Below are 13,472 nucleotides of genomic sequence, written 5' to 3'. Positions count from 1 at the left end.
CTCTTTTTTGAACGCTTCTAGAAATCTTTTGGGTTTGTTCAAAGCAGCATTTTTTTCCTTCAAGCATTGATTGTAACTGTTTTCACATTATTGTTTTTTTCTGAGTTTATATCTGGGTCTTCCCTGCCACCATAGTAACTTTTTATGATGTGACAAGTGAAAGATGAAATGACTGAGGAAACAAAAGTTCAAACTCCTAAGTATATCAGTTTATTAAGCAATGCATGCCAGTTGCATAACAAATTGGAATCAGCTCTCCTCAACTTAGAGCTGGACCCTGAATATGGATTTTTATACATTAAAAATGATCAACTAAGAGAAAATAATTAACTGGAATACAATATTAGGTAATATGATTTCTGACTGGAGGAAAGATTAGGGACTTTATAAATTGAGAGGAGGAGGGTGAACAAATTCAGAATAAGAGATACCACATTTCCCCACTGAGTGTTTGTATTCAATCAAAGGAACATGAAAACAATAACTGATTAACTAGCATGGGATCACTTTTCATATTAGACATATGGGTTGCTTGAAATGTATAGTTGTGAGAAAACTCCTTATATTAATATTTATGTCCAATTTGCTTTCTGATCAGCATAACCTGGGTCCTTAGATAAGGTATCTAAGCAGTTGGTAGAGGTGGTCCAGCTTCCCAGCCACCCAGGATTAGGTTCAAACAATACAATTAAGTTTTCTTACAAGCTCCACAATTGAATAAAGTTTTCTCACAAGACTGAAATTGGACTATACCTATAGAAGGGCAACTGAGCTAGTGTCAGAATTGAGTCACAAGACTCAAGACAGTTATTGTTTATTCAGTTTCCACAATTAACCACTTAACTGTTCTAATCACCTTGATTCTCTCAATTCCACCATTTGATTCATGGGGGAAATGGCAGTCTACTCCCACCATGGATCATTTATCTATAAGTCAAATCTATAATATTTTTCAAATGTTAATAAAAATTATATAAATCAGGTTACAGGTCAAACCATTTGAAGGTTTTTCGGTAGACTAATTTTGAGAGGGGAGATTTAGATGCCACCAAGATTACCAAGAAAACTTAAACATAAACACCATGAAACAAAAGACCAAAGCAATACAATAATGATCTACAATATTAACTAACTTCAAATCTTCTGGTATCCTACTAATTTACACCCAACATCCATGTGTCATGTAGTCATCTGGTCCCTGGAAATGGCTTCTCTTGAACATTTTAGAATAGGCTTTATTCTCAAGGCAGTTGCTTCTCTGGTTTCAAATCATTTGTAAAGATTGCTAGATAATTCTGACAAAATCTGCTAGAAGCAAGCCTTATACAATTTAGTACAATGTCTTAAATTTGGTTCTCTAAACTAGAAACTTTAGAGAATTTCAGATACTGCTTCTTTCTTTTCCTAAATCCTACTATACCTGATATAATTAGGCTCCTTTCATGTGGCAAAGCATCTGATGCTATACTATTCTAGATGAGATTTTCAAGGTGGGGGGGTCCATTACTCATCCAAAAGCTGACTGAAAATTTTGTGATTATATGGCATGAAGAGGTTATTCCCCAGGAATTCAAAGATGCTTCCACTGTCCATCTCTATAAATCTACAGGTGGACTTGCCAGGCTAAAGTCTCTCCCCACTCCAGTCCATCCTCTATTCAGTCATTGAAGTGACTTTCCCAAAAAATAAACTCCATTGACTTCCAGTGGCCTCCTGGAGCAAATACCAAATACTCTGTTTGGCATTGAAAGCCCTTCATAATTTAGCCCATTCCTACCTTTCTAATCCTATTTGATCCAGTGACACTGGACTTCTGGCTACTGTTCCATGAACAACACTCCCTCTCTCAGTTCTGGGCATTCTCTCTAGCTGTCACATCATGCTTAAAATGTTCTCTCTTCTCCACTCAAGACTACTGATCTCCCTGTATTAAATCTCAATTAAAATCCTACCTTCTACCCTATTTCAGTGATTTTCTATTTGTTTTGTATTTAGCTTGTATTGTACATATTTATTTGCATGTTATCACTCCTGGAACTGTCTTTTTTTTCCCCCCTTTTGGTATCTCCAGCACTTGTCACTGTGCCTGAAATACAATAGTTACTTAATAAGTGTTTATTGAATAAATAATTACAATGGTAATGATAAAATTCTTATATGGAACTTAATCATAACACAAGTAGATGAGAGAGGTAAAAACTTGGGAAAGTTCAGATGAAATTTGCTAACTCTTAAAGGTTTAAGCTTGCCCAAAATTAAGGAAGGGAAAGAATTAACCTTCCTGTTTCCCAAAACCATTCCCTTTGCCTAAGTTACTATTATATTGTAAATTAGTCACTATGGGAAGCTGTGGCATAGTTCTCAGTTGTGCTTTATCCTCTTAAAAACTTAATTGTTAGACATCCTTTCTGGCAGTGAATGAAATTTAATCTTTTGGCATTTTGGTTTTAAAAGCATTAGCTGAGAACTATATTTAGCTGGAAAAGAGTCAACTTATTAACATTTCTAAGTCCCTTCACATTATTTAACCCTTACCTACAAAGAACCATCTTAATTTTCAATGTGAAATGAAATTCATTTAATCTTAGCAACTGTTTTTCCTGTAGATTCTAGAAGCACCTTTCGTGACAGAAGACTCAGCAGTAATGTTTAAAAGCGTTGGAAATATTATTATAACAACTCCAACGAAATCTACTGTTTTTGGAGCCTTTGATTTTATAGTATGTGAAGTGAATATGCAGCTGGTGCTCATGAATCTTGAGATTGGCTTAAAAACTTGCAAGGTATGGAATAATGTAATTTGTGTTCATTGTTTTTTAAAAATATATCCTTAAGTTTCTTATTCCTGTTTATCAACAACGATTTTATTTATTCCCTAGTGGTTCAAATTGATTGTTTGCCCCTAATATTACAAATAATCACATAAAGTTTTATATATTTTGCCTTCCATACAACTTCATTTATCCCATTAGTAGAAGAGCCAGTAGAATTTTTAACTTTAAAAAATGATATTTTTCCAATTACATGTAAAGACAATTTTTAATATTTTTAATAAAAATTTGAGTTTTGAATTTTCTCCTTCCCTCTCTCCCCTCCTCTCTCTCTAAGAGGATAAACAATTTATATATATGTGCAATCATATAAAACTTATTTCCATATCAGTCATATTGTGAAAAAAAAATTTGCAAAACAATTCCAGTTTACAAAAGGAGGAAAATAAGAAAATAAAGTGAAAATAGTTTGGTCTGCATTCAGACTCTGTTAGTTCTTTCTTTAGAACTGGATAGTATTTTCTATCATTAGTCTTTTGGAATTGTCTTAGATAATTGTATTAGAATTGTCTTAGATAATTGTATTGCTAAGTCAATCATAATTGATCATTGCACAATGTTGCTTTGCTATGTATAATGTTCTTCTGGTTCTGTTCATTTCCCTTTTCATTAGTTTACATAGGTCTTAAGTCACATAAACTTATAAGTGTTTATGGAAAGCTGCCTGCTAATATTTTGTATAGTACAATAGTATTCCATTGCTTTTATATATAACAATTAATTTCCCAATTGATAAGCATCTCTTCCATTTCCAATTCTGTGCTACCACAAAAAAAAGCTGCAACAAATATTTTTGTATATGTAGGTCAAGGAGGAGAAACCTTTTTTATGCCAAGGGCCTCTCATTAGAGGGCCATACAATGCCTATATTTGATCAAACATTTAATTAAATCATCCTTTTAAAGCTGCTTGATTGGGGCAGCTAGGTGGCGAAGTGGATAGAGCACTGGCCCTGGAGTCAGGAGGACCTGAGTTCAAATCCGACCTCAGACGCTTAATAATTACCTAACTGTGTGGCCTTGGGCAAACCACTTAACCCCAATTGCCTTGCAAAATCCTAAAAAAAAAAATCTCCTTGATTTATTGAACTTGTGGTTGTAGTGGCAAAGTAAGACCAAATGATTTTCAGAGGACTTATATGGTCCATGGGTAGCTGTTCACTGCCTCTAATATAGGTCCTTTTCCCTTTTTTATGCTCTCTTTGGGATGCAGACCTTATAGTGGTATAGGAGCCAGTAGAATTTAAAAGGTTCAAGGATTCTGACACATTAGAACTTATAATTCTGTTTGTTGTGTGTATAATTTCAGCATGATAGATAAGTCTTAAAAAACCATCCAGGAAATTTTTATATTCAATTACATCCTTAGACAAAATCCTTAGGATCTTGATTACTTTTCTGATATTAATGAGGTCTAGATTTGTTCAGATCTTTGATATCTTCCCATCTTTCAGATACTTTATGAATTAATCTCTTTGTGCCCTCACCATGGTGTGGCCTCCTGTAGGTTGGTCTAATCCCATTGTTTTTCCTGTGTGCCTTTGTTCTCTTTGGCATTGTTCAGTAATATTTAGGAACATCTAGTATTGTGATGTTTGATGTGGGGACTCCCAGATGTGATGGCTCCATGGTCTTTCATGGTGGAAAAAAAAAAGTTTGTTCCAAAATTCCTTTGTTTATCTTCTCCATTTTTCTTCTGTTTGTTTCATTCCTTAATGACCTTGAGATGACTTCATTAAGTTGGGTCTCTCACCAATTTTTTTCTTTTTTTTAATTTTGGAAACTATTTTGACTTTTTTTTATTCTGAACTTGACAAATACTCATAAACGTGAATCTTTTACATGTACAAAGAATAGAAAAAGAGAATTGTATATGAAATCATAAATCTATTACATAGAGCTTACCTTTAAAGTAATTCATTATTAAAGTATATAATGAATTCATCAGGTATGATTTCCTCTGAACTTTCTAATCTCTTCTGTACTTTAAAAACAAGTTTTAATGGTCCTCTTTTCTCTCTTTTATTTTTTCTTTTTTTGGCATAATTATCAACAAGCCTTTTTTTCTCTTAATTGCCCACCAAATTAAAAAGTAATTCTCACTTATAACAAACAAGTATATTCAAACAAAAATAGGTTTCATTGGATAAAAAGTAAATATCTCATTCCACTTTATTTCTACTCCATAACTTCTTTATGAAGAAGTAGCATCTATGGGGCGGCTAGGTGGAACAGTGAATAGCGCACCAGCCCTGGAGTCAGGAGACCTGAGTTCAAATCTGACCTCAGACCCTTAATAATTACCTAGCTGTGTGACCTTGGGCAAGTCACTTAACCCCATTGCCTTGCAAAAACCTAAAAAAAAAGAAATAAAGAAAAAGAAGTAGCATCTATGTTTCAGCATTAGTTCTCTAGAGTTGTACTGGATCATTATTTTGATCAGTATTTTTTAAGTCTTTCAAACTTGTTTTTATTTTTAAGTGTTAAAGATATATAAATTGGGGCAGCTAGGTGGCGTAGTGGATAAAGCACCGGCCCTGGAGTCAGGAGTACCTGGGTTCAAATCCCCTCAGACACTTAATAATGACCTAGCTGTGTGGCCTTGGGCAAGCCACTTAACCCCATTTGCCTTGCAAAAACTAAAAAACAAAACAATAACAACAACAACAAAAAAACAACCAGCCTAGAAGATAAGTAGGGAGCTATCTGAAAATCATGAACAAGAATAAATTGTGAATATCAAATAGATCACAAATGAAAACTGTTCAGAACTCTTAAGAGATTACAAGGCTCATCTTCTCAGTGCTAGCTCTCAATTTGACTTAAGTACATCAAACTCTCCCCTTTATCTTCTTCCCCCCCCTTCTTTCACTACCCCATTTTGTAATGTAGACCCATAAAAAATCATTGATTCATCTCTAGGCAGGATTAAGTTCTATCAATAATATCCCCTATCTTCCTCTTTTCTACAGCTGACTTCCATCTTGACCCTGGAGTTTTCATCCTTGGGTTTTTTCCTTTTCTAGAAGTATTCTATGAGTTCTTTCTATTGGAATTTTTTTCTCTATGTTCAGATGTTTTGAGTCTTTTTCTTCTATTATTTCCTGCAATGAAGTGTTAATATTTTTTTTGCCTTCTCATGTTCTTCTAAAAGATGTAGGATTCCAAGGGGCAGCTAGGTGGCTCAGTGGATCGAGCACTGGCCCTGGAGTCAGGAGTACCTGAGTTCAAATCTGGCCTCAGACACTCAATAATTACCTAGCTGTGTGGCCTCAGGCAAGCCATTTAACCCCATTTGCCTTGCAAAATACTAAAAACAAAACAAATTAAAGATGTAGGATTCTTAAGTTGTCCTTCAGCAAATTCAATACTTTTGCTTGCATAGGAAGCATATCTTTTAATATTATTGTCCTATTGTGTTTTTGCATTATCAACCAATTTTTCTTTCTTTGCTTCTTTGATGAGACTTGCCATTGCATATTTGAGGGTTTTTTTACTGCTTATTATTATTGCTGTGCAGGTCATAGAAAACACAGAACACAAAATGATGACCAGAGTATGACTCTTTCAAGGTACTGGAGTTGGGGTAGGACTCCTTTAATATTGGATTCTTCCCTCTTGTTGCTGGGTTCATGGACCTCTCTCAACCAAAGGTTTTTCCTGAGATTTCCACTCCCCTCTTTTCCTCAGCTCAGAGGCTATTCTCATCCATGTTGGGTTCCTACCACAAGCTTAAGTACCTCTTTTGAAAAATAACTGACCTGGAAAATAGATTCAAAAGAGATAATTTAAGAACTATTGAACTACCTGAAAGCCATGATCAAAAAAAAAAGAGCCTGGGCAAGATCTTTCAAAAAAGTTATCAAGGAGGGGCTGCTAGGTGGTGCCATGGATAGAACACTGGCCCTGGATTCAGGAGCACCTGGGTTCAAATCCTGCCTTAGACACTTAAAAATTTCCTAGCTGTGTGACCTTGTACAAGTTACCTAACTCCATTGCCTAGTTAAAAAAGAAAACAAAACAAAAAATTATCAAGGAAAATCACCTTAATACCTAGAACAAGAGGATAAAATATTCATGTAAAGAATTGACTGATCACCTCCTGAAAGAGATCCCCAAATGAAAACTACTGTAGATAAATTCTAGAAATGTCAGCTCAAGAAGAAAATAATGCAAGCAATCAGAAAAACCCAATTCAAATACCAAGGAGCCACAGTACTTAGCAACTTCAACAATAAAGAATTAGAGGGCCTGGAATATAATATTCTGGAAGGCAAAAACACTTGGATTACAACCAAGAATCAGCTACCCAGCAAAACTGAGCATAATTTTTTTAGGGGAAAAAATGGACATTCAAACTTTCCTAATAAAAAGACCAGAGTTGAACAAAATTCTTGATTTTTAAATATAATGTACAAAAATGTAAACAAGAAAGAAAAACCATATTATTCAATAAGATAAAACTGCTTATATCTCTACATGGGAAGATACTATTTGTAACTCATGAGAATTGTATTTCTATTAGGAAAGTTAGAAGAAATAACTTAGATAAATTCGATGTAATGATATTAATGAAAACAAGGCATGAAAGGAAAGAACTGTACTGGGAGAAGAAGAAAGGAGAAGGCAAAATAGGGTAAATCACATCACATGAAGATGCACAAAGGATCTATTGTAGTGGAAGGAAAGAGTGAAGGGGGGTGAGTATTGATTGAATCTTATTTTCATTAGATTTGGTTCAAAGAAGTCTCCCAATTGCATTTAGAAATTTATCTTGCCCTATAGGAAAGTAGAAGGGGAAAGGGGAAAGTGATGGGAAGGAAGGACTGATAGAAGGGAAGACAGAAGTAGGCGAGGAAAGGGGAAAGAAAAAGGGGGTTACTGATAGAAGGGAGGGTGGATTGAGGAAGGTAGTGACAAAATACTGGTGAGTTAGGGTTTAAGTGAAAGAGAGAAAAGTATAAATGGGGAAAAATAGGATCGAAGGAAATAACTTTGAATGTGAATGGGGTGAACTCTCTCAAAACTGATAGCAGAGTGGTTTAAATACCAGAATGGGGAAAGGGAAGGGGGGAATAGGTGATAGAAGAGAGGGAAGATCGAGGGAGAGGGTGCTCAGAATCAACACACTTTTGGACAGGGCTAGGATGAAAGGAGAGAGAGAAAAGAATAAATGAGAGCGGGAAGAAATAAGTGGAGGTACAGCTAGTAATAGCAACTGAGGGAAAAATATTGAAGCAATTTCTTTGGTGGACTTATGATAAAGAAAGCAACTCACCCCAGAGATAGAGTCATTGAAATCTGAATTCATACTGAAGTACAATTCTCTCTCTCTCTCTCTCTCTCTCTCTCTCTCTCAGTTTCTCATCTTCTTGCAGTGGAGGGGTTTTATGTTTATTCTTTATTTATAACATTCAATTTACATCAATGTATGGCATGGAAACAATGTAGAGCCTGTCAGCCTTCTGTGGGGGGGGGGGGGGAGAAGGGAGGAAAATTGTAGAATTCAGAGCCTTGCAAAAAATGATGGGTACATATTACTATTGTATATAATTGGAAAACAAATGTTAAAAAAAATACTTGTGGGGCGGCTAGGTGGTGTAGTGGATAAAGTGGAGTCAGGAGTACCTGGGTTCAAATCTGGTCTCAGACACTTAATAATTACCTAGCTGTGTGGCCTTGGGCAAGTCACTTAACCCCATTTGCCTTGCAAAAAAAAGACTTGTGATGGAAAATACCATCTATGTATAGAGAAAAAACTGGAGTCTGAATACAGATCATAGCATACAATTTTTACTTTTTTCAATTTGTTTTTTGTTTTTTTCCTTTCTCATGGTTTTTCCTTTTTGTTCTGATTCTTCTTTCATAGAACAATTAATATGGAAATATATATATATATATATATATATATATATATATATATATATATATATAACATGATTGCATGTTTATCTTACATCAGATTACTTGCTATCTAGAAGGGGGTAAGGAAAAGATGGGAAGGAGAAAATTTTACAAAAATAAATGTTGAAAACTAGCTTTACATGTAATTGGAAGAACAAATAAATTGAATAGGACAGTGTAATACACTTGAAAGGTAAGGAATTTCCCTCACAGTAAGCATTCAGGCATGGACTAGATATACATCTTTAAAGGCAGAAGAGGAAATTCCTACTTTGGGAGAGAAGATGCACTAAATGATCTTTAAAGTTTCTTCTAGCTCTAAAATTCTACCATTCTATTTGTTAACTTGTGTTACCAATTTCTTTCTGTTAGTGCAGAGGGGAGAGTAACCCTAATCCAGTTTTTGCTATGTAATAACTTAGTTGATTTTAGGTATTAGGTGTTGGACCTGGAATCAGAAAGACTCCTCTCCCTGAGTTCAAATCTAGCCTCTGAAACTTATTAGTTATATGACTTTGAGCAAGTAACTTCACCCTGTTTGCCTCATTTTCTTCATCTTCAAAATGAATTGGAGAAGGAAATGGAAACCATTCCAGTATCTCTGCCAAAAAATAAAAACTTCAAAAGGGGTCACAAGAAATCAAACAGGACCGAAACTATTGAACAACAGATACATTTAAAATGTAAATTGACTGCCCTCCATTCTATCCCAGAATCACCAATCAGTTAATCAATAAAGATTCAAGATTCTAGGTACTTGGGAATATAGAGAATGAAGAAAAATAATTGCTACTTTTAAGAAGTTTACAATCTAATAAAGTAGGGGATGATAATATGTACATTAATAATATATAAAAATAGATACAAAATAAATACATGGTTCCTGGGTGGGGGAGGACACTGAAGGGGAGGGAATGGGCATTAACAGCTGGGAGTGGATGGAAAGAATGGCTTCATATAGGATCTGGTGGTACCTGTGCTAAAACTTAAAGAAAATATGACCTCTATGAGGCAAAGGTGAGGAGACATGAGGGATGGCTAGTTGAAAGGCCCTGAGGAACTGCAAGATATAACACTACTCATCCTGGAGGTATTAGATCCTAGAGGTTATATGGAGTTTATTGAATTGAAGAGTAAAATGTTCAGACATGTACTTTAGGAAACTCCCTTGCATAGTAAGGACTTGAGTGGTGAGAGATTCGATGTAAGAAGTTTAACTAAAAGGTGACTATAAGAAGAGCTGAGGAGAAACTGAATAAGGGAATGGTTATCTCAATAGAGAAAAAGAAGATAGATATGAAAGATACTAAAGAAGTTCAAACAAGATCTGGCAATTAGTTGGATAGATAGGATGAGGGAGAGTGAACAGATGAGGATGACTCTGAAGTTAAAAATTTGGGTGATTTGTTCCTTCCATAAATTGTTACCTCTCTCATCCCCTCACTAGCACTCATCTTCAACCTCTCCCTCCCTACTGGCTCATTTCCTTTTGCCTACAAATATGCCCATGTCTCCTTTATCCTGAAAAAAAAATTCAATTGAAATAGAAACGTTAAGAGTGATGGATTTTAGGGCAAAAGATGACAAGTTTTCTTTTGAGCATGTAAATTTGAGAAGCCTATGAGGCATCTAATTTGAAAAAAATCTAGTAAGAATTTATTTATTATCTTTATTTTTTTCACATTACTACAATAGTCTTGTTAAAGTAAACAGAATTGGGGCAGCTAGGTGGCACAGTGGATAGAGAACCAGCCCTGGAGTCAGGAGGACCTGAGTTCAAATTCAACCTCAGACACTTAATAATTACCTATCTGACCTTGGGCAAGTCACTTAACTGCACTACCTTAAATAAATAAAAAAACATTTTAAAAAGTAAGCATAATTCCCACTATTCCCACAAAGATAGAGAAACCTCAAGAAAAATAGAGAGGAAAAAAGTGTGCTTCAGTCTATGCTCAGATACCATCAACTCTTTGGGATGGATCACATTCTTTATCCTAAGTCTATCAGAGAAGTTTCTTCAATATTTTTTCCCATAGGTGCTATAGCTATCTGTATTTCCCTCCATCCTATTCCTCCCTACCCTTGTTTATTCTATTCTATCTCTCTTTTTCACCTTGTCCCTCCTGAAAAGTGTGTTCTATTTGACTACCCCCTTCTACTATCTTCCCTCTCTTCTACTATTTATATATTCCTCTCCCCTTTCTCCCAAGCCTCTTCTCTCCTTTTCTCCTCTAGGGTAAGATAGATTTCTATATTCTATTGACTGTGTATGTTATTTCCAGTGAGAATGAAGGCTCACTCATTCCCCCTCACCTTCCTCCCATCTACTCCTTTGCAAAAACTTTTTCTTACCTTTTTTATGTAAAATATCTTAGCCCATTCTACCCCTCCTCTTTGTTCCAGTACATTCCTTTGTTGCCCATTAACTCCATCTTTATAATATACCTTCACATTCAACTCCTCCTGTGCCTTGTCTATATAAGAGAGTAGATAGAAAGAAATGTGGAAGGGGAAACAAGGCTTGCTGGGAGTAGAAGGTACCTCGAAAGGCCTCCTACACAAGGTAGGCTTTGAGCTGAGTGGGAAAAAGTCAGGGAAACAGAGGTGGAAGTGAGAGGGGCAGGGCAAGGACATCCAGTTGGATGGCAGTGGAGGGCTGTGTTCACGAAAATGGCAGGTCAGCCAGTATAGTTGTATAGAGGTAATAAGGATAAAAGGATTAGAAGTGTAGAAAGAGGTCATGCTATTAAAGAATTTCTATTGGATCCTGGAGGTTATAGGGAGCTCATTGTCTTTACAAAAATCATTTTGGGGGCAGCTAGGTGGCGTAGTGGATAAAGCACTGGCCTTGTCTTCAGGAGTACCTGGGTTCAAATCCGGTCTCAGACACTAATTACCTAGCTGTGTGGCCTTGGGCAAGCCACTTAACCCCGTTTGCCTTCCAAAAAACAACAACAACAAAAAAAAACCCTAAAAAAATCATTTTGGCATATAGGTGGAGGAGGGATTGATTTGAGTTGAAACATTAGAAGGCTATTTCAGTAGCTCAGGCAAGAGATAAGGAAGGCCCCAATTAGGCTTCAAGAGAGAATAGGGTTGTACTGGAGAGGTAAGGACAGAAATCAGATTGCTCAGTTGAAAAGTGAGATAGAGACAATATAAGAAACAACTCCCCCCCAAGTGTTTGATTGTGAAAGGGAGGAAGGGTGTAGGATGGTAGCTTGGTGGTAGTTGGGGAGGGGGAGAGCAAATAGGAATAGGGTATAGTAAGGCTTTTTGGTTTAAAGATGAGCAGCACCTGAGCTGTTAGCTCAAGGACATACAGAGGGAAAAAAAACAAAAACTAAAGATTAAAGAGAAAAAGGCAATGATGATGGGAGCAATCTTACAGAAAAGATGTCACAGGATAGATCAAAGTGGTTGTCCCTAGTAGCAAGAAAAGCCACTTTTTAATCAGAGTCAAGGTGAGATATCGAATAATGATGCCAAAGAAAAGACGTAGAAAATGGGAGAAGAGGAAAGTCACAGGAAATGGTCCACCTCTTGTAATGTTGATCCCTGTTGTATAGTCACATCCTGTGCTAAAAATTCTTAGGAACCAGTGGGATCTGGAGAACTGTTATATGTTGGGCTCCCTGCTAAAGCCCAGGCCCCTTCCAGTTAGAGGGGGTTGTATGGTCATGAGAAGAGAAATACTCTCTTCTTGCTTGCTTGCTTATATGATATTTTATCTTAAGATAACTAGATAAAGTACTTTTTAGGCCCATACCCTGAGAATACAATTACCCCCCCCAAAAAAAAGCTTTCAAGGAATTTAATTCTAATAGATAAAGACAACACATCAAAGAAAACAGTAAAGGAAGGGGAAAAGAATGGAGGAGGGAAGGGCAAGACTTCTGTGGAATAGGTAGAAAATTCCAGAGGGTGAATACAAGAGCCAAGATAAACTGGATGTCTCATGAAATGGTGGTAGTCCAGACCAGGGCTCATCAATTAGAAGCAATCATGGCATCTCCAGGTTAGGAAGAAAGTAGAGAAAAGGTGAAAAAGTCCAGAGAGGGAGGAGTGGAGCTAATTACTTTGATTTTCATGTAACAAACATTGAAGTTATTTTTTTAATAAACATTATTCCAACTACATGTAAAAACAGTTTTCAACATTCATTTTTTTGGTAAGATTTTTATAACATTTTTCTCCCTCTCTCTCACTTTCTTCCCCCCCCCTCCTTAATCTAATACAGGTTATACATGTATAACTATGTTAAACATATTTCCATATTAGTCAAGACACTGAAGTTATTACTAATTATGTGCAAGTTCTTGTGTTTGCCCTTGAGAATTCAAAGATGAAATAATTCATTGTCCCAGACTTCAAGGAAGTCACAGCCTACTAAGGAGGCTCTGACTTGCATCAATAAGTATAATATGGCAATATGGCGGTGCAGTAGATTGAGTATGAGATTTAGAATCAGGAAGAATTGAATTTAAACCCTGCCTCAGATACTTACTAGCTGTGTGTCTTAATCTCTGTAGTCTCTCTTTGATCATCTGTAAAATGAAAATACTAGCATCTATTCATGGAAAGCATTTTGTGATCTTCACAGAGCTATCGCGATTTTAGCTCTGGTTCTTAGTTGTTGTTATTACATAGTAAAGAGAAGGTCCTAAGGGGGTAAAAGAGAGATCCAGATAAAATGGGCCCCATGTGTGGTGGGAAAACCACCTTTTCATCTGAG

General features: G+C 36.1%; 1 protein-coding gene across 1 annotated transcript in view; it reads left to right on the top strand.

The window, feature by feature from the left end:
- CATSPERD (cation channel sperm associated auxiliary subunit delta) overlaps window positions 1–13,472 on the top strand; it is a 144,155-nt gene that overhangs the window by 90,000 nt on the left and 40,683 nt on the right. The window contains exon 12 of the mRNA XM_074203880.1: window positions 2,607–2,783. Coding sequence (XP_074059981.1) covers window positions 2,607–2,783 — 177 coding nt within the window. The remainder of the gene's footprint in view (window positions 1–2,606; window positions 2,784–13,472) is intronic.

The sequence above is a fragment of the Macrotis lagotis genome, chromosome X (genome assembly GCF_037893015.1).
Source record: "Macrotis lagotis isolate mMagLag1 chromosome X, bilby.v1.9.chrom.fasta, whole genome shotgun sequence".
Lineage (NCBI taxonomy): Eukaryota > Metazoa > Chordata > Mammalia > Peramelemorphia > Peramelidae > Macrotis > Macrotis lagotis.
Note: the sequence above shows the minus strand (reverse complement) of the source record. Positions and strands in the feature narration are given on the sequence as shown.